This window comes from Aquarana catesbeiana, linkage group LG01, assembly GCF_042186555.1.
Source record: "Aquarana catesbeiana isolate 2022-GZ linkage group LG01, ASM4218655v1, whole genome shotgun sequence".
NCBI classification, from domain to species: domain Eukaryota; kingdom Metazoa; phylum Chordata; class Amphibia; order Anura; family Ranidae; genus Aquarana; species Aquarana catesbeiana.
The window spans coordinates 4442439-4466150 of NC_133324.1; the positions used below are offsets into that span (position 1 = coordinate 4442439).

Here is a 23712-nt window from a genome sequence, read left to right on the forward strand (position 1 = left end):
AACCTATCGCCAATCCTTCCTCTATTACTGCCAAACCTATCGCCAATATTTCCTCTATTACTGCCCAACCTATTACCAATCCTTCTTGTATTACAGCACAACCCATCGCCAATCCTTCCTGCATTACTGCCCAACCTATCACCAATTCTTCCAGTATTACTGCCCAACCTATCCCCAATCCTTCCTCTATTACTGCCCAACCTATTACCAGTCCTTCTTGTATTACAGCACAACCTATCACCAATCCTTCCTGTATTATTGCCCAACCTATCATCAATTCTTCCAGTATTACTGCCCAACCTATCACCAATCCTTCCAGTATTATTGCTTAACCTATCACCAATCCTTCCAGTATTATTGCCCAACCTATCACCAATCCTTCCAGTATTATTGCCCAACCTATCACCAATCCTTCCTCTATTACTGCCCAACCTATCACCAATCCTTCCTCTATTACTGCCCAACCTATCACCAATCCTTCCTCTATTACTGCCCAACCTATCCCCAATCCTTCCTGTTTTACTGCCCAACCTATTACCAATCCTTCCTCTATTACTGCCCAACCTATCACCAATCCTTCCTCTATTACTGCCCAACCTATCACCAATCCTCTGTGTATTACTAACCAATCTTGCCTCACAGTCATAGTTTCACTCAGCCCTTCTTATTGCTCCCTCTATTACTGTTGTATTTTGCCTTTTCTCCCCAGCTCGGACGTGGAGCCAGGTTTTGAGCTCAGTCTCCAGCTGTACAGCTGTGCTGTGGATGAGGACTTTTCTCTGTCTGGGACCCCCAGAAGACTGTCCACCAAACTGAGCAACTCCCTGGGTCGGTCATCGGGTCGGAGGGTACGAGCTGCCATGGAAGGAGCATGCAGCAATGGAGGAGGAAGCCCCATCCTTCTACCTGTCCCCAGTGTCCCGTAAGTTACCATTACTGGCCAGACCTGAGGTCATTGTACAAGATACTCAAGTATTCTGCCGTTAGTACACAAGGTCAGATCTCCTTGGGGTGCATGTTTACCCCTATGGAGGAGGTGGAACTATCACACGTCCTCAGCTCTGACCCAACCCCGGGAAAGCTGGAAAATAGTATCACAACTAGCCAGTTGCTTATCTCTGTGAGAGCAGAGTGTCCCTTTGTTTGTCTCTACGCTTACCTGAGGGTCGTTGGTGGAAATTACCATGATTATGGCCAATAATCACTATAGCCTGACAAATTCGATCTATTGTTGGATTAAACTTGATATGAATTCATGCACACTCCATACGGGAATAGACCCTTGGTGGATAGGTGCTGAAATGAGCAAACAAAAGATGGTAGCACTGTGTCATAACCAGCCAATGGAGAATTGTGTTATCACATTAACATGCTGAGAATAGGCCAAAGCAACTGACTCCCGCAGAAGCCTCTGCAGCTTAGTGGACTTTCCTGCTTCATCTAATGGTGACCTGCCCTGAAGCTGCAACCACACACTCACCAGCCATCCAGTAGCAACAATCAAACACACTTCAGGGCAGGGCTGGACTGGGATAAAAATTTGGCCCTGGAATTCATCCAGACTGGCCCACATTAATTGTGCAAACAAGCACAAAAACAGTATATAAACTATATGCAATTGTGCAAAAAAAAAATAAGTAGCATAACATCCTTAAGGAGTCCTCACTAACCTCTTTTATTATTTCACTTATTCTCCTCTGTATTTTTCTCATCTTTCTCACATCACTGCGTGAAGTTGAGGCTGAACCAAGAAAGCCATTACTTTGACAGGCTGTCACTGAAACCGGCCCACTAAGCCATCGGCCCACCAGGAAACTCCCTGTAGTCCTGATGGCCAGTACATGCCTGCTTCAGGGCCTCCCATCTTATTGTGAAAAATGTTTGGCTAAGAGGTTTAGGGAGAGGGGGTTAGAGGTACAGAATACTTAAGAACAGCAAATATATACCAGACCTTCTTCTGTCAATAATACAAACAGGGCAGGTGATTTTCATTACTGTAGAAACATCCTTCCATCAATATCAGAGTTGGTAATGGCTCCAGTGCTTTAGTGGCAGCTTCCCAGCTACAGAAGTTCTTTTAAGAGCAACAAAACAAATTGGTGGCCTTAGATTCTTCTGTTACAGCCTCCCCAATGACAATGGAACCTTTATTGGTGGCCTTTACATACTGCAGTAGGAACTGGTCTTCAAGCTTCATGAGAGTAACAATACATAGCTAAGAAGGTCTCCATCTCATGTCTATCTGGTAGCAGCTTCCCCTAAGCTCTCCTGGACAACCTTCAGCAAAGCAGATGACTTTGTAGATGCATCTTACTGGTAGCCACCTTCTGGCCCAGCACAGGCCAGTTCAAGTTCCTTAGGACAAGGTTCAGGCCCCAGGTAAAGACATTTTCAGAGCTTTACTTCCCCACAGGCAGCAGGCCTGAGAGGCAAGGACTGGACCCTTCACACACACATCCGCTCCAAGCAAAGCCTGGGAGGGAAGCACATCTGGTCTCACATCATCACTAGGGAAAGCTTTGGAGGGAAGAAACAATGATTCCACATTGTCTCCAGGCAAAGCCTGGGAGAGTAGAACATTTGGACTCACATCCTCTCATGGCAAAGCCTGGAAGGGAAAGACCTCTGGACTCACATCATCTTTAGGCAAAACCTGGGGGGGAAGGACCCCTGGACTCACATTGTCTCAAGGTAAACTCTGGTAGGGAAGGACCTCTGGACTTGCATTGTCCCTAGGCAGAACCTGGGAGGAGAGAACTCTGGTCTCACATTGTGTCCAGGTAAAGCCTGGGAGGGAAGGAACGCTGTACTTGTGTTGTCTCCAGGTAAAGCTTGGGTGGGAAGGTCCTCTCCAGGCAAAGCTTTTGATTTAAGGACCCTTCCAGCTGAAGGGTTTCAGTTTATTTATCTTTTCTATTGGTGGAACCAGATGGACTTGTGCCTTTTTTGACCTATGTAACTATAACACAATAAATTGCATCTTCTCATTCTGCTGGAGAACATGCCCGAGAAGCAGGGAGAAGCAAACAATATATCCCAGACTTAGGAGAAACCTAATGATCCCAGATAGCAATAATATAGATCAGGATGACTACAACCTACCTGCAAACACTATCCGTCCTTGGACCTCTCCTATTCTCGCTCTCTACCTCTTCCCTGGGACAGTTGATAACCTCCCATGGCTTCCAATACCTCCTCTACGCTGACGACACCCAGATCTATCTCTCCACTCCTCAACTCACCCCCTCGATCTCCTCACGGATCTCAAACTTACCGAATGATATATCGGTATGGATGTCACACCACTTTCTCAAACTCAATCTTTCTAAAACTGGGCTTGTTATATTTCATCCTCCCCGGTCCCCCGCCCATAACTTTACCATTAAGATCAACAGCACAACCATTGGCCCTTCCACACATGCCAGGGTCCTGGGTGTAATCCGTGACTCTGACCTCTCCTTCAGCCCCCACATTCAATCACTGGCTAAATCCTGCCACCTTAACCTCCGCAACATCTCCAGAATTCCACCCTTCCTGACTAATGACACCACAAAGCAACTTATTCACTCCTTGATTATTTCCCGCCTTGACTACGGCAACTCTCTCCTTAATGGCCGACCCTTACGCAGGCTCCTCCCCCCTCAGTCTATTATGAATGCTAGACCAATACACCTCACTAATCGATCCATGACTGCTGCTCCTCTCTGCCAATCCCTTCACTGGCTTCCCCTCCCCCACCGTATAAAATTCAAAATGCTAACCACAACATACAAGGCCATCCACAACATCACCCCCAGCTACATCACCAACCTCATCTGCAGATATCACCCAGATCGTCCCCTCCGCTCCTCCCAGGACCTCCTGATCTGTAGCTCCCTTGTTACCTCCTCTCATGCTCACCTTCAGGACTTCTCCAGAGCCTCTCCCATCCTCTGGAACTCCCTGCCCCGGTATGTCCAATCAGCCCCTAACCTGCCCACCTTCAGCACTTCTCCAGAGCCTCTCCTATCCTCTGGAACTCCCTGCCCTGGTATGTCCGATCAGCCCCTAACCTGTCCGCCTTCAGGGCTTCTTCAGAGGCTCTCCCATCCTCTGGAACTCCCTGCCCCAGTATATCCGATCAGCCCCTAACCTGTCCACCTTCAGGACTTCTGCAGAGCCTCTCCGAACCTTTGGAACTCCCTGCCCCGGTATGTCTGATCAGCCCCTAACCTGTCCACCTTCAGGACTTCTCCAGAGCCTCTCCCATCCTCTGGAATTCCCTGCCCCGGTATATCCGATCAGCCCCTAACCTGTCCACCTTCTGGACTTTTCCAGAGCCTCTCCCATCCTCTGGAATTTCCTGCCTCGGTATGTCCGATCAGCCCCTAACCTGTTCACCTTCAGGAGTTCTCCAGAGTCTCTCCCATCCTCTGGAACTTCCTGCCCCAGTATATCCGATCAGCCCCTAACCTGTCCACCTTCAGGTCTTCTCCAGAGCCTCACCCACCCTCTGGAACCCCCTGCCCCGGTATATCCGGTCAGCCCCTTATCTGTCCACCTTCAGGACTTCTCCAGAGCCTCTCCCATCCTCTGGAATTCCCTGCCTCGGTATGTCCGATCAGCCCCTAACCTGTCCACCTTTAGGTCTTCTCCAGAGCCTCTCCCATCCTCTGGAACTCCCTGCCCAGGTATATCCGATCAGCCCCTAACCTGTCCACATTCAGGAGTTCTCCAGAGTCTCTCCCATCCTCTGGAACTCCCTGCCCCGGTATATCTGATCAGCCCCTAACCTGTCCACCTTCAGGTCTTCTCCAGAGCCTCACCCACCCTCTGGAACCCCCTGCCCCGGTATATCCGATCAGCCCCTTACCTGTCCACCTTCAGGTCTTCTCCAGTGCCTCACCCATCCTCTGAAACTCCCGGCCCCGGTATATCCGATCAGCCCCTAACCTGTCCACCTTTAGGAGATCCCTGAAAACTCACTTATTTAGGAAAGCCTATCCCACCTCCACCTAACAACTGTCCCCGAGCCACCCCCATCAAATCATTCCCTGCATCTATTACCTTTTGTACCACCACCCCCTCCCTTTAGAATGTAAGCTCTACGAGCCGGGCCCTCCTGTCCCTTCTGTAATTGTGCTGTCCCCCCTCTACATTGTAAAGCGCTGCGTAAACCGTTGGCGATATAAATCCTGTATAATAATAATAATAATATAATAATAACACTAAATTTAGCCTGGGGACACTCCTGCTCGAGTCGGAACCTTACACTCTTTATGTCACATGCAACAAGGCAACGTTTTGGAGTCTTTAAAAGGCCCCTCTCTATTATTATTATTATTATTATGGGTGGAAGATTTCAGGTCATGTTTCATGCCGGGTGACAGAAGGATACATCATCTATATATCCAGAATGTTCTGTATGTTTCCTCTCTTCTGTTTCAGGGGTCCAAAGTTCCTGCTGCTGGCCCACACCAAACTGACTCTGGCTGATGTCCAGGACGGCTTCCGCACCCACGACCTCACCATGAACAGTTCAGGTGAATCACCAGAGCTGCCAAACGGAATTTGTTATTGAGGGTTGGAAGCCAGGAGATTTCAGTACAACGATCCCATATTAGATGTACCGTATCTTCTTCATTTGTAGAAACGTCCCCACAGTCTCGGGTGGGGAATGATGAGAATGATGGTTATTTGAGGAATGATGAAAGTGCCCCCTTGTGGGAATGATCAGAATGATGGTTATTTGAGGAATGATGAGAGCACCCCCTTGTGGGAAGCCATGAGAATGATGGTTATTTGAGGAATGATGAGAGTGCCCCCTTGTGGGGAATGATGAGAATGATGGTTATTTGAGGAATGATGAGAGTGCCCCCTTGTGGGAATGGTGAGAATGATGTTTTTTTAAAGAATGTCGAGAACGCCCCCTTGTGGAAAGTGATGAGAATGATAGTTATTTGAGGAATGATGAGAGTGCCCTCTTTTGGGGAATGGTGGAAATTATGGTTATTTGAGGAAGGATGAGAGTGCCCCCTTGTGGGAATGGTGAGAATGATTAATATTTGAGGAATGATGAGAGTGCCCCTTTCTGGAAAGTGATGAGAATGATGGTTATTTGAGGAATGATGAGAGCGCCTCCTTGTGGGGAATAATGAGAATTTTTTTATTTATTTCAGGTACTTATATAGCGCTGTCAATTTACACAGCGCTTTACATATACATTGTACATTCACATCGGTCCCAACCCTCAAGGAGCTTACATTCTAAGGTCCCTAACTCACATTCATATACTAGGGACAATTTAGACAGGATCCAATTAACCCCCCAGCATGTCTTAGTGTGGGAGGAAACCGGTGTACCCGGAGGAAACCCACACAGGCACAGGGAGAACATGAAAACTCCAGGCAGGTAGTGTCGTGGTTGGGATTCGAACCAGTGACCCTTCCTACTGCTAGGTGAGAGTGCTATCCACCACACCACTGTGTCGCCTGGTATGATGGGTATTTGAGGAATGATGAGAAGGCCCCCTTCTGGGAATGGTGGGAATGATGGTTATTTGAAGAATAATGAGAGTGCCCCCTTCTGGGAATGGTGGGAATGATGGTTATTTGAGGAATGATGAGAGTGCCCCCTTCTGGGAATGGTGGGAATGATGGTTATTTGAGGAATGATGAGAGTGCCCCCTTCTGGGAATGGTGGGAATGATGGTTATTTGAGGAATGATGAGAGTGCCCCCTTCTGGGGATGGTGGGAATGATGGTTATTTGAGGAATGATGAGAGTGCCCCCTTCTGGGGATGGTGGGAATGATGGTTATTTGAGGAATGATGAGAGCGCCCCCTTCTGGGGATGGTGGGAATGATGGTTATTTGAGGAATGATGAGAGCGCCCCCTTCTGGGGATGGTGGGAATGATGGTTATTTGAGGAATGATGAGAGTGCCCCCTTCTGGGGATGGTGGGAATGATGGTTATTTGAGGAATGATGAGAGTGCCCCCCTCTGGGGATGGTGGGAATGATGGTTATTTGAGGAATGATGAGAGTGCCCCCTTCTGGGGATGGTGGGAATGATGGTTATTTGAGGAATGATGAGAGTGCCCCCTTCTGGGGATGGTGGGAATGATGGTTATTTGAGGAATGATGAGAACGCCCCCTTCTGGGGATGGTGGGAATGATGGTTATTTGAGGAATGATGAGAGCGCCCCCTTCTGGGGATGGTGGGAATGATGGTTATTTGAGGAATGATGAGAGCGCCCCCTTCTGGGAAGTGATAAGGATGATGGTTATTTGAGGAATGATGAGAGCGCCCCCTTCTGGGGATGGTGGGAATGATGGTTATTTGAGGAATGATGAGAGCGCCCCCTTCTGGGGATGGTGGGAATGATGGTTATTTGAGGAATGATGAGAGCGCCCCCTTCTGGGAAGTGATAAGGATGATGGTTATTTGAGGAATGATGAGAGCGCCCCCTTCTGGGGATGGTGGGAATGATGGTTATTTGAGGAATGATGAGAGCGCCCCCTTCTGGGGATGGTGGGAATGATGGTTATTTGAGGAATGATGAGAGTGCCCCCTTCTGGGGATGGTGGGAATGATGGTTATTTGAGGAATGATGAGAGCGCCCCCTTCTGGGGATGGTGGGAATGATGGTTATTTGAGGAATGATGAGAACGCCCCCTTCTGGGGATGGTGGGAATGATGGTTATTTGAGGAATGATGAGAGCGCCCCCTTCTGGGGATGGTGGGAATGATGGTTATTTGAGGAATGATGAGAGCGCCCCCTTCTGGGGATGGTGGGAATGATGGTTATTTGAGGAATGATGAGAGCGCCCCCTTCTGGGAAGTGATAAGGATGATGGTTATTTGAGGAATGATGAGAGCGCCCCCTTCTGGGGATGGTGGGAATGATGGTTATTTGAGGAATGATGAGAGCGCCCCCTTCTGGGGATGGTGGGAATGATGGTTATTTGAGGAATGATGAGAGTGCCCCCTTCTGGGGATGGTGGGAATGATGGTTATTTGAGGAATGATGAGAGCGCCCCCTTCTGGGAAGTGATAAGGATGATGGTTATTTGAAGAATGATGAGAGTGCCCCCTTCTGGGGATGGTGGGAATGATGGTTATTTGAGGAATGATGAGAGCGCCCCCTTCTGGGAAGTGATAAGGATGATGGTTATTTGAGGAATGATGAGAGTGCCCCCTTCTGGGGATGGTGGGAATGATGGTTATTTGAGGAATGATGAGAGCGCCCCCTTCTGGGGATGGTGGGAATGATGGTTATTTGAGGAATGATGAGAGCGCCCCCTTCTGGGGATGGTGGGAATGATGGTTATTTGAGGAATGATGAGAGTGCCCCCTTCTGGGGATGGTGGGAATGATGGTTATTTGAGGAATGATGAGAGCGCCCCCTTCTGGGAAGTGATAAGGATGATGGTTATTTGAGGAATGATGAGAGCGCCCCCTTCTGGGAAGTGATAAGGATGATGGTTATTTGAGGAATGATGAGAGCGCCCCCCTCTGGGAAGTGATAAGGATGATGGTTATTTGAGGAATGATGAGAGTGCCCCCCTCTGGGAATGGTGGGAATGATGGTTATTTGAGGAATGATGAGAGCGCCCCTTGTGGGGAATGATGAGAATGATGAATAACTGAGGATCAATGAAGGGCACCTTTCTGTAGGAAGTGATGGTACTCTACATACAATGTATACAGCAGTATATTGCAGTGGTAGAAGGGTGTATAGTATATATACACAGTATATAACAGTATATTATAGATTCCTCTCTGTGTTGTAGATGAGAGCTTATGTTGGCTGCCGCTGTACGGAAGTGTGTGCTGCCGCCTGACCGCACAGCCCGACTGTATGAACCAAGACATGATATCCGGGTATCTGCAGATCCAGGTGAGAGATCCGGGGCTGAAGATACTTTTCTGTGGGGGAGATGATACTCTCCTCTGGGGGGGAGATACTCTCCTCTGGGGGGGGGAGGTGATACTCTCCTCTGGGGGAGGGGGAGATACTCTCCTCTGGGGGGGAGATGATACTCTCCTCTGGGGGGGGGGGAGATACTCTCCTCTGGGGGGGAGATACTCTCCTCTGGGGGGGGGAGATGATACTCTCCTCTGGGGGGGGAGATGATACTCTCCTCTGGGGGGGGGAGATGATACTCTCCTCTGGGGGGGGAGATGATACTCTCCTCTGGGGGGGAGATACTCTCCTCTGGGGGGGAGATGATACTCTCCTCTGGGGGGGAGATACTCTCCTCTGGGGGGGAGATGATACTCTCCTCTGGGGGGGAGATACTCTCCTCTGGGGGGGGAGATGATACTCTCCTCTGGGGGGGGAGATGATACTCTCCTCTGGGGGGGGATACTCTCCTCTGGGGGGGGAGATGATACTCTCCTCTGGGGGGGGAGATGATACTCTCCTCTGGGGGGGAGATACTCTCCTCTGGGGGGGGGAGATACTCTCCTCTGGGGGGGAGATACTCTCCTCTGGGGGGGGGGATGATACTCTCCTCTGGGGGGGGAGATGATACTCTCCTCTGGGGGGGAGATACTCTCCTCTGGGGGGGGGGAGATACTCTCCTCTGGGGGGGGGATGATACTCTCCTCTGGGGGGGGGAGATGATACTCTCCTCTGGGGGGGAGATACTCTCCTCTGGGGGGGGGGAGATACTCTCCTCTGGGGGGGAGATACTCTCCTCTGGGGGGGAGATACTCTCCTCTGGGGGGGGGGGGATACTCTCCTCTGGGGGGGGGAGATGATACTCTCCTCTGGGGGAGATGATACTCTCTACTGGGGGGGGGGGGGTGATGATATTCCTCTGGGGGGGGTGATGATATTCCTCTGGGGGGGAGGGGGTGATGATACTCTCCTCTGGGGGTGATGGGGGGGGGTGATGATATTCCTCTGGGGGGGAGGGGGTGATGATACTCTCCTCTGGGGGGGGGAGATGATACTCTCCTCTGGGGGAGATGATACTCTCTACTGGGGGGGGGGGGGTGATGATATTCCTCTGGGGGGGGTGATGATATTCCTCTGGGGGGGAGGGGGTGATGATACTCTCCTCTGGGGGTGATGGGGGGGGTGATGATATTCCTCTGGGGGGGAGGGGGTGATGATACTCTCCTCTGGGGGTGATGGGGGGGAGGTGATGATATTCCTCTGGGGGTGATAATGGGGGGGGGGGGGTGATGATATTCCTCTGGGGGGGGGTGATAATACTCTCCTCTGGGGGTGATGGGGGGGGTGATGTTATTCCTCTGGGGGTGATAATACTCTCCTCTGAGGGTGATGGGGGGGGGGTGATGATATTCCTCTGGGGGTGATAATACTCTCCTCTGGGGGTGATGGGGGGGGTGATGATATTCCTCTGGGGGGGGGGGAGTGATAATACTCTCCTCTGGGGGTGATGGGGGGTGTGATGTTATTCCTCTGGGGGGGTGATAATACTCTCCTCTGGGGGTGATGGGGGGGTGATGATATTCCTCTGGGGGTGATAATACTCTCCTCTGGGGGTGATGGGGGGGGGTGATGATATTCCTCTGGGGGGGGGGAGTGATAATACTCTCCTCTGGGGGTGATGGGGGGTGTGATGTTATTCCTCTGGGGGGGTGATAATACTCTCCTCTGGGGGTGATGGGGGGGTGATGATATTCCTCTGGGGGGGTGATAATACTCTCCTCTGGGGGTGATGGGGGGGTGATGATATTCCTCTGGGGGTGATAATACTCTCCTCTGGGGGTGATGGGGGGGGGGTGATGATATTCCTCTGGGGGGGGGGAGTGATAATACTCTCCTCTGGGGGTGATGGGGGGGGTGATGATATTCCTCGGGGGGGTGATAATACTCTCCTCTGGGGGTGATGGGGGGGTGATGATATTCCTCTGGGGGTGATAATACTCTCCTCTGGGGGTGATGGGGGGGGGTGATGATATTCCTCTGGGGGGGGGAGTGATAATACTCTCCTCTGGGGGTGATGGGGGGGGTGATGATATTCCTCGGGGGGGGTGATAATACTCTCCTCTGGGGGTGATGGGGGGGGTGATGATATTCCTCGGGGGGAGTGATAATACTCTCCTCTGGGGGTGATGGGGGGGGTGATGATATTCCTCGGGGGGGTGATAATACTCTCCTCTGGGGGTGATGGGGGGGGTGATGATATTCCTCGGGGGGGTGATAATACTCTCCTCTGGGGGTGATGGGGGGGGGTGATGATATTCCTCTGGGGGTGATAATACTCTCCTCTGGGGGTGATGGGGGGGGTGATGATATTCCTCTGGGGGGGGTGATAATACTCTCCTCTGGCGGTGATGATGGGGGGGGTGATGATATTCCTCTGGGGGGGGTGATAATACTCTCCTCTGGGGGTGATGGGGGGGGGGTGATGATATTCCTCTGGGGGTGATAATACTCTCCTCTGGCGGTGATGATGGGGGGGGTGATGATATTCCTCTGGGGGTGATAATACTCTCCTCTGGCGGTGATGATGGGGGGGGTGATGATATTCCTCTGGGGGGGGTGATAATACTCTCCTCTGGGGGTGATGGGGGGGGGGAGGTGATGATATTCCTCTGGGGGTGATAATACTCTCCTCTGGGGGTGATGATGGGGGGGGTGATGATATTCCTCTGGGGGTGATAATACTCTCCTCTGGGGGTGATGATGGGGGGGGTGATGATATTCCTCTGGGGGGGGGAGTGATAATACTCTCCTCTGGGGGTGATGGGGGGGGTGATGATATTCCTCTGGGGGGGGTGATAATACTCTCCTCTGGGGGTGATGGGGGGGGTGATGATATTCCTCGGGGGGAGTGATAATACTCTCCTCTGGGGGTGATGGGGGGGGTGATGATATTCCTCGGGGGGGTGATAATACTCTCCTCTGGGGGTGATGGGGGGGGTGATGATATTCCTCGGGGGGGTGATAATACTCTCCTCTGGGGGTGATGGGGGGGGGTGATGATATTCCTCTGGGGGTGATAATACTCTCCTCTGGGGGTGATGGGGGGGGTGATGATATTCCTCTGGGGGGGGTGATAATACTCTCCTCTGGCGGTGATGATGGGGGGGGTGATGATATTCCTCTGGGGGGGGTGATAATACTCTCCTCTGGGGGTGATGGGGGGGGGGAGGTGATGATATTCCTCTGGGGGGGAGGGGAGGTGATGATTCTTTATGTCTTCCAGAGATGCAGATTGATAGCAGACCAGTGTGGGCGGGGTAAACAATCTGATTGGTTTATTTCTCTTGGCCCCTGACAGGCGCGGGGACAGGCGGGATGGCAGCGGATGTACTGCGTGCTGCGAGGATGCCGCTTGCTGTGCTATACGCAGCCCTGTGAGAAAGGGTCGACCCCGGAACCGGAACTCACCGTCTTTGTCAATAAGGTCAGAGGTCACGTAGGGCACTTCTAGTCATGGGGGGAGGAGAAGTGGAGGGGGACATCAAGGTGTGACGTTTGTCTTTGTTCCTCCACAGGAGACCAGAATCCGGTGCTCGGACCGCGAAGGGCAGAACCAGGTGCAAAGCCTGTCCATCACCAACCGGTACGGCAGCGAGGAGGTGACGCACCACGCCAGGGCGGAGGGCCGGGAGGAGCTGCGCCGCTGGATGGAGGCCTTCTGGCAGCACTTCTATGACATGAGTATGTGGGGTGCGGGGATGTAACTCATTATACACTGTGCTGTATGTATAACATTGGAGACCACTCTATATACTGTGCTGTATGTATAACATTGCAGACCACTCTATATACTGTGCTGTATGTATAACATTGGAGACCACTCTATATACTGTGCTGTATGTATAACATTGCAGACCACTCTATATACTGTGCTGTATGTATAACATTGGAGACCACTCTATATACTGTGCTGTATGTATAACATTGCAGACCACTCTATATACTGTGCTGTATGTATAACATTGCAGACCACTCTATATACTGTGCTGTATGTATAACATTGCAGACCACTCTATATACTGTGCTGTATGTATAACATTGGAGACCACTCTATATACTGTGCTGTATGTATAACATTGCAGACCACTCTATATACTGTGCTGTATGTATAACATTGGAGACCACTCTATATACTGTGCTGTATGTATAACATTGCAGACCACTCTATATACTGTGCTGTATGTATAACATTGGAGACCACTCTATATACTGTGCTGTATGTATAACATTGCAGACCACTCTATATACTGTGCTGTATGTATAACATTGGAGACCACTCTATATACTGTGCTGTATGTATAACATTGCAGACCACTCTATATACTGTGCTGTATGTATAACATTGGAGACCACTCTATATACTGTGCTGTATGTATAACATTGCAGACCACTCTATATACTGTGCTGTATGTGACAGAACCCAGAGCACAATGTACAGTCTGCTGGACAAGACATGCTACTTACTCTGTACATTGTGCCGGACATAGCATACTCTGTATACTGTGCTGTATGTGACAAGCTCCAGACTGTCCGATTCTGTATGTAGTGCAGTACGATAACACCCCACACAATGGTCCTCACAATGCTGTGCTGTCTATTACATACCCTATACCACTAATCCTCGTTCTCGTACTGTCTGATATACACAACACTAAGGCTTCACCCAACTAAACCCGCCTCTCTCTGTGCACCCTCCCAGGTCAGTGGAAGCAGTGCTGTGATGACCTCATGAAGATCGAGACACCACCGCCCAAGAGAACCACCCTCGCTTTGGCCAAGCAGGGCTCCCTCTACCATGAAATGGGTAAGCAGCAAGGCCTTCTGGGTAATATTCTTTGCCTCTTGGAGAAAGATGGAAGAGAAGGATTTTGGTATTATAGGAACCGACACCATAATAAACCCTGGACTGATGTATGTGGGCCTGTAGGAAGGTCCATGAGAATGTCAGACCATAATAAACCCGGGACTGATGTGTGTGGGCCCCTTAGGAAGATCCATGAGAATGTCAGACAATCTCATTGTCCTTTCTAAGCGGCCCACACACACCAGTCCAGGGTTTATTATGGTCTGACATTCTCATGGACCATTCTAAGGGGCCCACACACATCAGTCCAGAGTTTATTATGGTCTGACATTCTCATGGATCTTCCTAAGGGGCCCACACACATCAGTCCAGGGTTTATTATGGTCAGAAATTCTCATGGACCTTCCTACAGGCCCACATACATCAGTCCAGGGTTTATTATGGTCTGACATTCTCATGGACCTTTCTAAGGGGCCCACACACATCAGTCCAGAGTTTATTATGGTCTGACATTCTCCTGGACCTTCCTAAGGGGCCCACATACATCAGTTCAGGGTTTATTATGGTCTGACATTCTATTGGACCTTTCTAAGGGGCCCACACACATCAGTCCAGGGTTTGTTATGGTCTGACATTCTATTGGACCTTTCTAAGGGGCCCACACACATCAGTCCAGGGTTTGTTATGGTCTGACATTCTCATGGACCTTCCTAAGGGGCCCACACACATCAGTCCAGAGTTTATTATGGTCTGACATTCTCATGGATCTCTCTCTAAGGGGCCCACACACATCAGTCCAGGGTTTATTATGCTCTGACATTCTCATTGTCCTTTCTAAGCGGCCCACACACATCAGTCCAGAGTTTATTATGGTCTGACATTCTCATGGATCTCTCTCTAAGGGGCCCACACACATCAGTTCAGGGTTTATTATGGTCTGACATTCCCATGGACCTTCCTAAGGGGCCCACACACATCAGTCCAGGGTTTATTATGGTCTGACATTCCCATGGACCTTCCTAAGGGGCCCACACACATCAGTTCAGGGTTTATTACGGTCTGACATTCCCATGGACCTTCCTAAGGGGCCCACACACATCAGTCCAGGGTTTATTATGCCCATACAGTACAAACAAAGTCCAAAAAAGGTCAATATCATAAAGTCCAAAAAGAGAAAATAGTAAATTCTGGAATCATTGTGAGTACATCTGCAACACTGCCACCATCCGTCACCAGGAGTGAGATCCTATCTGGAGTACCACCACCTGTGTCCGGATAAAACGCCTGCTTACCAGCTCAGTGGGACTTCCTATCACGGAAGGTTAACAACACTTGTGGCTATACACCCAGCCAGGGCCTTATGATGCCGCTTAAATAAAATCTCCTCAAAGCTAGAGGTGAAGACCATCCAGATGAAGCTTCCATGAATCAGTCCTCGGAAACTTAAGAAAACTCAACATAGTTCAAAATCTTAAGATAAGTTTATTAAAATAAAGTATGGTTGCACTTACATCAAGGCAATGTAAAAACGCCTTAGTATCACTCTTGCTGGTCAGCGATACACAAGCAGCCCGCACTTTCAGGTATCGAAGAACGTGATGATGTCAACACGTTGCTCTGCCCTATGCGTTTCCTTATACGATGATGTAATCCTAGGACAAAATGCTTAGGGCGGAGCGACGCACTGACATCATTATGTTCTTCGATACCCAGAAGTACGGGCTGCTTGTGTATCGCCGGTCGGCGAGAGTGATACTAAGGGTTTATATAATCTGCCATTTTTATTGTCCTTCCTAAGGGGCCCAATACACATCAGTCCAGGGTTTAGGTAGTCTGACATTCTGATAGATGTGGGATGTCTTATTATGAGATGTCTTTATATGGGAGGTCTTATTCTGGGAGGTCTTGTTATGGGAGGTCTTGTTATGGGAGGTCTTGTTATTGGAGGTCTTGTTATGGGAGGTCTTGTTATTGGAGGTCTTGTTATTGGAGGTCATGTTATGGGAGGTCTTGTTATGGAAGGTCTTATTCTGGGACGTCTTAGTCTGGGAACTCTTGGTATTGGAGGTCTTATTATGGGATTTCTTGTTATGGTTGGGGGTCTTGTTATGGGACGTCTTGTTATAGGAGGTTCTATTATGGGGGAGTCTTGTTATGGGAGGGCTTATTATTATAGTATGTCCCGTTATGGGAGGTCCTATTATTATAGGAGGTCTTGTTATGGGAGGTCTTGTTATGGGAGGTCTTGTTATGGGAGGTCTTGTCTTGTTATGGGAGATCTTGTTTTGGGAGGTCTTGTTCTGGGAGGTCTTGTTCTGGGAGGTCTTATTATGGAAGGTCTTATTATTATGGGAAGTCTTGTTATGGGAAGTTCTATTATGGGAGGTCTTGTTATGGGAGGTCTTATTATGGTCCACCATATGGGGCTTCAATCTCATCGGGGAGATCTGTAGAATGGTGTTGTTTTGGTGTCTTCTGCCCCTCCACAGCACTTCCTCCTGGTTCTTTCCCATCCTGACCCCGGATCATAGGCTGCACCTGGCGGATTTCTCTCTCATACGGCATCTCTGTATATTATTTCACCCGTTTTTCCTTTCAGTCGTTTTTTCCGCCTGTTCCCAGGATTACCTCTCCCCTCCTACAATGAAAAGCCTGCCAGGCCTGGTTATATATGTTTGCTGAGATGGGGGGGGGGGGGCTTAGTACACATTGGTAATACCTGTGACATATAAGACCTCTGTGTGTGTATATATATACATAGCTCCCAACTGTCCTGGATTTTGAGGGACTGTCCCGGATTTCGAGGGACTGTCCCGGATTTCGAGGGACTGTCCCGGATTTGGAGCAATGTCCCTCTGTCCCTCTTTCCTCCTCATTTGTCCCTCATTTTGGTCTGATCCATTGTAGTTGTATATAAAATTCACTATTTATCTTTCAAAAAGTGTTTTCCAGCGCTAAACCTTTTATCCAATTTCTAAATGGCTGCATTTGTAAATGTCAAAAGCCCATATAAAGGAATAATGAAGCGTACACACGGTCTGACTTTTCTACCGGACTGGTCCGACGGACACCGACGGACCAAATCCGGCGGACAATCCGACCGTGTGTGGGCTTCACCGGACCTTCAGCGGACTTTTGCAGTCGCAAATCTGACAGACTTTAGATTTGGAACTTGCTTCAAATCTTTACGTCGTAACTCCGCCGGACCCAGAAATCCACTCGTCTGTGTGCTAGTCCGACGGACAAAAACCCATGCTAGGGCAGCTATTGGCTACTGGCTATGAACTTCCTTATTTTAGTCCGGTGTACGTCATCACGTACCAATCCATCGGACTTTGGTGTGATCGTATGTAGGCAAGTCCGGTCGTTAGAAAGTTCGCCGAAAGTCTGTCGGACCTTTGTTGCTGAAAAATCCGACCGTGTGTACACGGCATTACAGTCTCCAACACTCTGATATCTCCTCCATGCTCTCTAACAGTCTCCAACACTCTGATATCTCCTCCATGCACTCTAACAGTCTCTAACACTCTGATATCTCCTCCATGCACTCTAACACTCTGATATCTCCTCCATGCACTCTAACAGTCTCTAACACTCTTATATCTCCTCCATGCTCTCTAACAGTCTCTAATACTCTTATATCTCCTCCATGCTCTCTAACAGTCTCCAACACTCTGATATCTCCTCCATGCTCTCTAACAGTCTCTAATACTCTTATATCTCCTCCATGCTCTCTAACAGTCTCTAATACTCTTATATCTCCTCCATGCACTCTAACAGTCTCCAACACTCTGATATCTCCTCCATGCTCTCTAACAGTCTCCAACACTCTGATATCTCCTCCATGCTCTCTAACACTCTGATATCTCCTCCATGCTCTCTAACAGTCTCTAACACTCTGATATCTCCTCCATGCTCTCTAACAGTCTCCAACACTCTGATATCTCCTCCATGCTCTCTAACAGTCTCTAACACTCTGATATCTCCTCCATGCTCTCTAACAGTCTCCAACACTCTGATATCTCCTCCATGCTCTCTAACAGTCTCTAACACTCTGATATCTCCTCCATGCTCTCTAACAGTCTCCAACACTCTGATATCTCCTCCATGCTCTCTAACACTCTGATATCTCCTCCATGCTCTCTAACAGTCTCTAACACTCTGATATCTCCTCCATGCTCTCTAACAGTCTCCAACACTCTGATATCTCCTCCATGCTCTCTAACAGTCTCTAACACTCTGATATCTCCTCCATGCTCTCTAACAGTCTCCAACACTCTGATATCTCCTCCATGCTCTCTAACAGTCTCCAACACTCTGATATCTCCTCCATGCTCTCTAACAGTCTCCAACACTCTGATATCTCCTCCATGCACTCTAACAGTCTCTAACACTCTGATATCTCCTCCATGCACTCTAACACTCTGATATCTCCTCCATGCACTCTAACAGTCTCTAACACTCTTATATCTCCTCCATGCTCTCTAACAGTCTCTAATACTCTTATATCTCCTCCATGCTCTCTAACAGTCTCCAACACTCTGATATCTCCTCCATGCTCTCTAACAGTCTCTAATACTCTTATATCTCCTCCATGCTCTCTAACAGTCTCTAATACTCTTATATCTCCTCCATGCACTCTAACAGTCTCCAACACTCTGATATCTCCTCCATGCTCTCTAACAGTCTCCAACACTCTGATATCTCCTCCATGCTCTCTAACACTCTGATATCTCCTCCATGCTCTCTAACAGTCTCTAACACTCTGATATCTCCTCCATGCTCTCTAACAGTCTCTAACACTCTGATATCTCCTCCATGCACTCTAACAGTCTCTAACACTCTGATATCTCCTCCATGCTCTCTAACAGTCTCCAACACTCTGATATCTCCTCCATGCTCTCTAACAGTCTCCAACACTCTGATATCTCCTCCATGCACTCTAACAGTCTCTAACACTCTGATATCTCCTCCATGCACTCTAACACTCTGATATCACTCTGAACGCGGTGACGTAAAACACGTACATCGGGACTATAAACGGTGCAGTGGCCAATAGCTTTCATCTCTTAATTTATTCTGAGCATGCGTGGCACTTTGTCCGTCGGATTTGTGTACACACGATCGGAATTTCCGACAACGGATTTTGTTGTCGGAAAATTTTATAGCTTGCTCTCAAACTTTGTGTGTCGGAAAATCCGATGGAAAATGTGTGATGGAGCCCACACACGGTCGGAATTTCTGACAACAAGGTCCTATCACACATTTTCTGTCGGAAAATCCGACCGTGTGTACAGGGGCATTACACTCTGATATCTCCTCCATGCTCTCTAACACTCTGATATCTCCTCCATGCTCTCTAACAGTCTCTAACACTCTGTGTCTCCTCCATGCACTCTAAAGTCTCTAACACTCTGATATCTCCTCCATGCACTCTAACAGTCTCTAACACTTTGATATCTCCTCCATGCACTCTAACAGTCTCTAACACTCTGTGTCTCCTGCATGCACTCTAAAGTCTCTAACACTCTCTGATCTCCTCCATGCACTCTAAAGTCTCTAACACTCTCTGATCTCCTCCATGCACTCTAAAGTCTCTAACACTCTCTGATCTCCTCCATGCACTCTAACAGTCTCTAACACTCTCTGATCTCCTCCATGCACTCTAACAGTCTCTAACACTCTGTGTCTCTTCTATGCACTTTAACAGTTTTTTCTTCTCTTTCCTGTGCCTGCATGTCTCTGCTCCCCTCCCCCACTTAGCCTTATCTGCTCCGGCCAGTGCGGAGGGCCTCCTGCTGCAGGACAATGCAGTCTCTGCGGAGATCCGCTCCCTACTCTGCACCTATTACAGCGACAGGTTTGTATCTTGGCCTCTTGTTCCCCCACACCTGGAATACAGTGTACATATATATCCTCTATCTCACACATCACGTGGCCTCGGGACTCCGGGGGTGACCTCAGGGTCGGTTCCGTCTATGTTGAGGGTTTACATTAATGTGGAGCTTCAGCCAAAGTGAGAAAGACGAGATTCTCCTTCCTGTCTGCGTCCCCTGACTTCCTGTTCTGCTGACACCTTGTCTTTTATTTTACACAAAGGTTGTCACCGGGACAGGAAGTCAGGGGAGGTCCTCCCAACCTGTAACAATCATCTCCTAGTGATGTGACCCCCCCACCATTCCCAGTAAACTGCGCTCTGAAAGGCTGCTCTGGGTTCGGGGTCTTGTTCTACAGGCCATGAAATGAGGACTTGGTCATCAACTAGTAGCCCTTCTGTACACTTTCTCCAATTTCCTGATATCCTTTTTCGAGAACTGGAGACCAAAACTGAAAGGCATATTCCAGATGAGGTCTTACTAATGACTTGTAGGGGGTGGATGAAGTCTCCCTCTGGAGTCTATACCTCTTTTATACAGGAGAGTATCTTGCTGTACAAGCTGAAGCTGAAGCTTGACATTGGCAGGTAGTCTTTGAGTTATGTCTCAATGAGGAGATGGTCCTTTGAAAAATGTTTCCATCTCCTTCTGGAGAGGTGGAAGGGATGAGGACATTCTGATACGACATCCACACCAACCCTTCTCCTTTTTTGGTGCTCAGTGGGCCTTATGAAGCCACCATTAGTGGTAACAGTATCTGGTCTTCCACCTTTCTAGGTTCTACTGACTCAATGCTGGGTGACTTGGGACTCTTCTAGAACTCTCCAAACTTTCTTAACAAAGTGCCAGTTTACTGTCCTTCAGACTTAACAGGGGGCAAACTGTGGCCAGTGAGAGTAAAAAATTGCATAGTGCCTGTGGTCATCAGGATAAGGACTAGTGCCCCATCACTGATATCAGTGGAAGGAATGGTGTCCCATCATTGGTATCAGTGGAACAGTGCCCCATCATTGGTATTAGTGGGAGGAATAGTACCCCATCATTGGTTTCAGAGGGAAGAATAGTGCCCCATCATTGGTATCAGTGGGAGGAATAGTGCCCTATCATTGGTATTAGTGGGAGGAATAGCACCCCATCATTGGTTTCAGTGGGAAGAATAGTGCCCCATCATTGGTATCAGTGGGAGGAATAGTGCCCCATCATTGGTATTAGTGGGAGGAATAGCACCCCATCATTGGTGTCAGTGGGAAGAAAAGTGCCCCATCATTGGTGCCAGTGGAAGGAACAGTGTCTCATCTCTGGTGTCAGTAGGAGGAATAGTGCCCCATCATTGCTGTCAATGTGAGGAATTATTATCAGTGGGAGGAATAGTGTCCCTTTTTTGGTATTGATGGAAAAAGCAGTCCCCCATCATTGGTGTCAGTGGGAGGAATTTTGCCCAATCTGTGTCAGTGAGAGCAATAGTCCCCCATCATTGGTGTCAGTGGGAGGAATAATGACCCACTGTTGGTGTCAGTGAATGGAATGGTGCCTCATTTTTGGTGTCAGTGGGAGGAACAGTGGCCCATTGACCGGATAAAGTGAAGCATATCCTGCAGGCCGCAGTTTGGAGACCACTGCTCTAGAACATTCCCAAGGTAAATCCACTGAACGATAAGAACATTTCCCAGTAGACGCATGGTTTGTGTAGGCTTGTGCCGTCAGTTACCGGTGGGCTCATTGTTCTAGTGATGGTTCCCGGTGTGTTTCCTGGGTTTTGCTCCTCACGTTGTTCTCTTCTTGTCTTGCAGCTATTGAGGGTCTGGGCCCGATTCCTGACCTCCTCTCCCAACGGATGAAGGAGTTTGAGATACAGAGGGGTCTGGATCCACCTCCCTGGACGTCTTTCTTCAACAGCCCCAGCCCTGGACGTCCTTCCCGTTCCTCGTCCTCCGATTGTGACAGTCCTCCAGGTCAGTCCTCCAGGCTTCGTCCCCGCACCCTCTCCCTGGATGCCAAACTGACGTCCCTGAAGAACCGGGGGCTGAGGATGGCCGACCAACAGTCTACGGGCCAAGAGTCCTCTGGAGGAGATGAGAGTCCTCATCCGGAGGCCAGGAACTCGAGCAGCAGCGGGCGCAGCACCCCGGACTCAGAGAAGGGTGGTCAAAACCGTAAGAACATTAAGAGCCTCAGAACCAAACTGGACCCCCGAAACTGGCTGCAGAGTCAGGTGTGACCCCCTCTGATCACATGAACAGAGTGTCGGATGGTGGTGAGAGACCAGAACCAAGAGTCCAAAGGGAACCCATGTGACAGGCCTTGGCTCTGTCCGGTGTGTATTGTGAATGCCCCATTCCCAAACATGGAGTGACGCCCTACTTATACACATGCCAAATTAACATACCGCATCCTCCAAGTAACACTGACACACCCAGTGCTCTCCACCCACCTCAGGGTAACCTACAGTTTGTTCAAAGACTGAACAGCAAGATGTGGACGAGTCTTCCTTCACATGGGAGAGCGGAGATATTATATACGTTTATACCGAGTCCCTCCCAATCCCACTGAAGGGCGATGAAAAACAAGCTATAATATTATTATTGTGCCACCCACTGCTGGGCACCAATGACACCCAGACTTGAAGCCCCTCCCTCTGTAAGGTGTCATGGCTGCACAGAGTTTACATGACCTTTCAGCACTGCCTACTGCAGGGTGACTGATGGGAGCTGTGAGACCAGGAATATGCCCCTCCTACTGCAGGGTGACTGATGGGAGCTGTGAGACCAGGAATATGCCCCTCCTACTGCAGGGTGACTGATGGGAGCTGTGAGACCAGGAATATGCCCCTCCTACTGCAGGGTGACTGATGGGAGCTGTGAGACCAGGAATATGCCCCTCCTACTGCAGGGTGACTGATGGGAGCTGTGAGACCAGGAATATGCCCCTCCTACTGCAGGGTGACTGATAGAAGCTATGAGACCAAGAATATGCCCCTCCTACTGCAGGGTGACTGATGGGAGCTATGAGACCAAGAATATGCCCCTCCTACTGCAGGGTGACTGATAGAAGCTATGAGACCAAGAATATGCCCCTCCTACTGCAGGGTGACTGATGGGAGCTATGAGACCAAGAATATGCCCCTCCTACTGCAGGGTGACTGATGGGAGCTATGAGACTAAGAATATGCCCCTCCTACTGCAGGGTGACTGATGGGAGCTATGAGACCAAGAATATGTCCCTCCTACTGCAGGGTGACTATAGGATATGGGGTCTGTTCCTCCCTCTGCAGGGTGACCATAGGATAAGGGGTCTACCCCTCCCCCGGCAAGGTGACTATATAATATAGGGACTTCCCTCCCACTGCAGGGTGACTATAGCATATTGGGTCTGTCCCTCCCTCTACAGGGTGACTTGGGTTTGCCCCTCCCTCCTGCGGGGTGCCCATTGGATAAGGGGGTCTGCCCCTCCCTCCACAGGGTGACTGTAGTATGTGGGGTCTACCCCTGCAAGGTGACTATAGGGTATGAGGTCTGCCCCTCCCTCTGCAGGGTGACTATAGAATATGGGATCTGCCCTTCCCCCTGAAGGGTAATATGGAATATTGGATATGGGGTCTGCCCTTCTCCTCTGCAGGGTAACTATAGGGTACAAGGTACACCCCTCCCCTTGCAGGGTGACTATAGCATGTGGTGTCCGCCCCTCCCCTCCCAGGGTGACTATAGGGTATGAGGTCTGCCCCCCCCAGAGTGACTATAGGGTATGAGGTCTGCCCCTCCCCCTGTAGGGTGACTATAGGGTATGAGGTCTGCCCCTCCCCCTGTAGGGTGACTATAGGGTATGAGGTCTGCCCCTCCCCCTGTAGGGTGACTATAGGGTATGAGGTCTGCCCCTCCCCCCCTCACGGTGACTATAGGGTATGAGGTCTGCCCCTCCCCCCCCTCACGGTGACTATAGGGTATGAGGTCTGCCCCTCCCCCTGCAGGGTGATACAGACCATTGGCAGTGACTGATGTCGGGGTACGCCCACAGCCTTGGGGGGGGAGGGGCACAATCGATTGGCTCCCGGCAGTGAGAGAATTAAAGCTTTATGATAATAAGCCGCCT

The 23712-nt window shown here is 49.6% G+C and overlaps 1 protein-coding gene across 6 annotated transcripts in view; it reads left to right on the forward strand.

Moving 5' to 3' along the window:
* The window catches only part of RTKN (rhotekin), a 146679-nt gene extending 122987 nt beyond the window's left edge, over positions 1-23692 (forward strand). For 3 of the 6 annotated variants that reach the window (XM_073617665.1, XM_073617656.1, XM_073617672.1), the window contains exons 6-12: positions 710-922; positions 5428-5522; positions 8774-8880; positions 12245-12370; positions 12462-12627; positions 13646-13750; positions 21417-23692. In XM_073617665.1, the coding sequence (XP_073473766.1) occupies positions 710-922; positions 5428-5522; positions 8774-8880; positions 12245-12370; positions 12462-12627; positions 13646-13750; positions 21417-21844 (1240 nt within the window). In that variant the 3' untranslated portion in view covers positions 21845-23692. Of the gene's footprint in view, positions 1-709; positions 923-5427; positions 5523-8773; positions 8881-12244; positions 12371-12461; positions 12628-13645; positions 13751-19513; positions 19611-21416 lie in introns of all 6 variants that reach the window. The other 3 variants (XM_073617688.1, XM_073617680.1, XR_012241844.1) reach the window with 2 other exon arrangements.
* Positions 23693-23712: the final 20 nt, after the last annotated feature.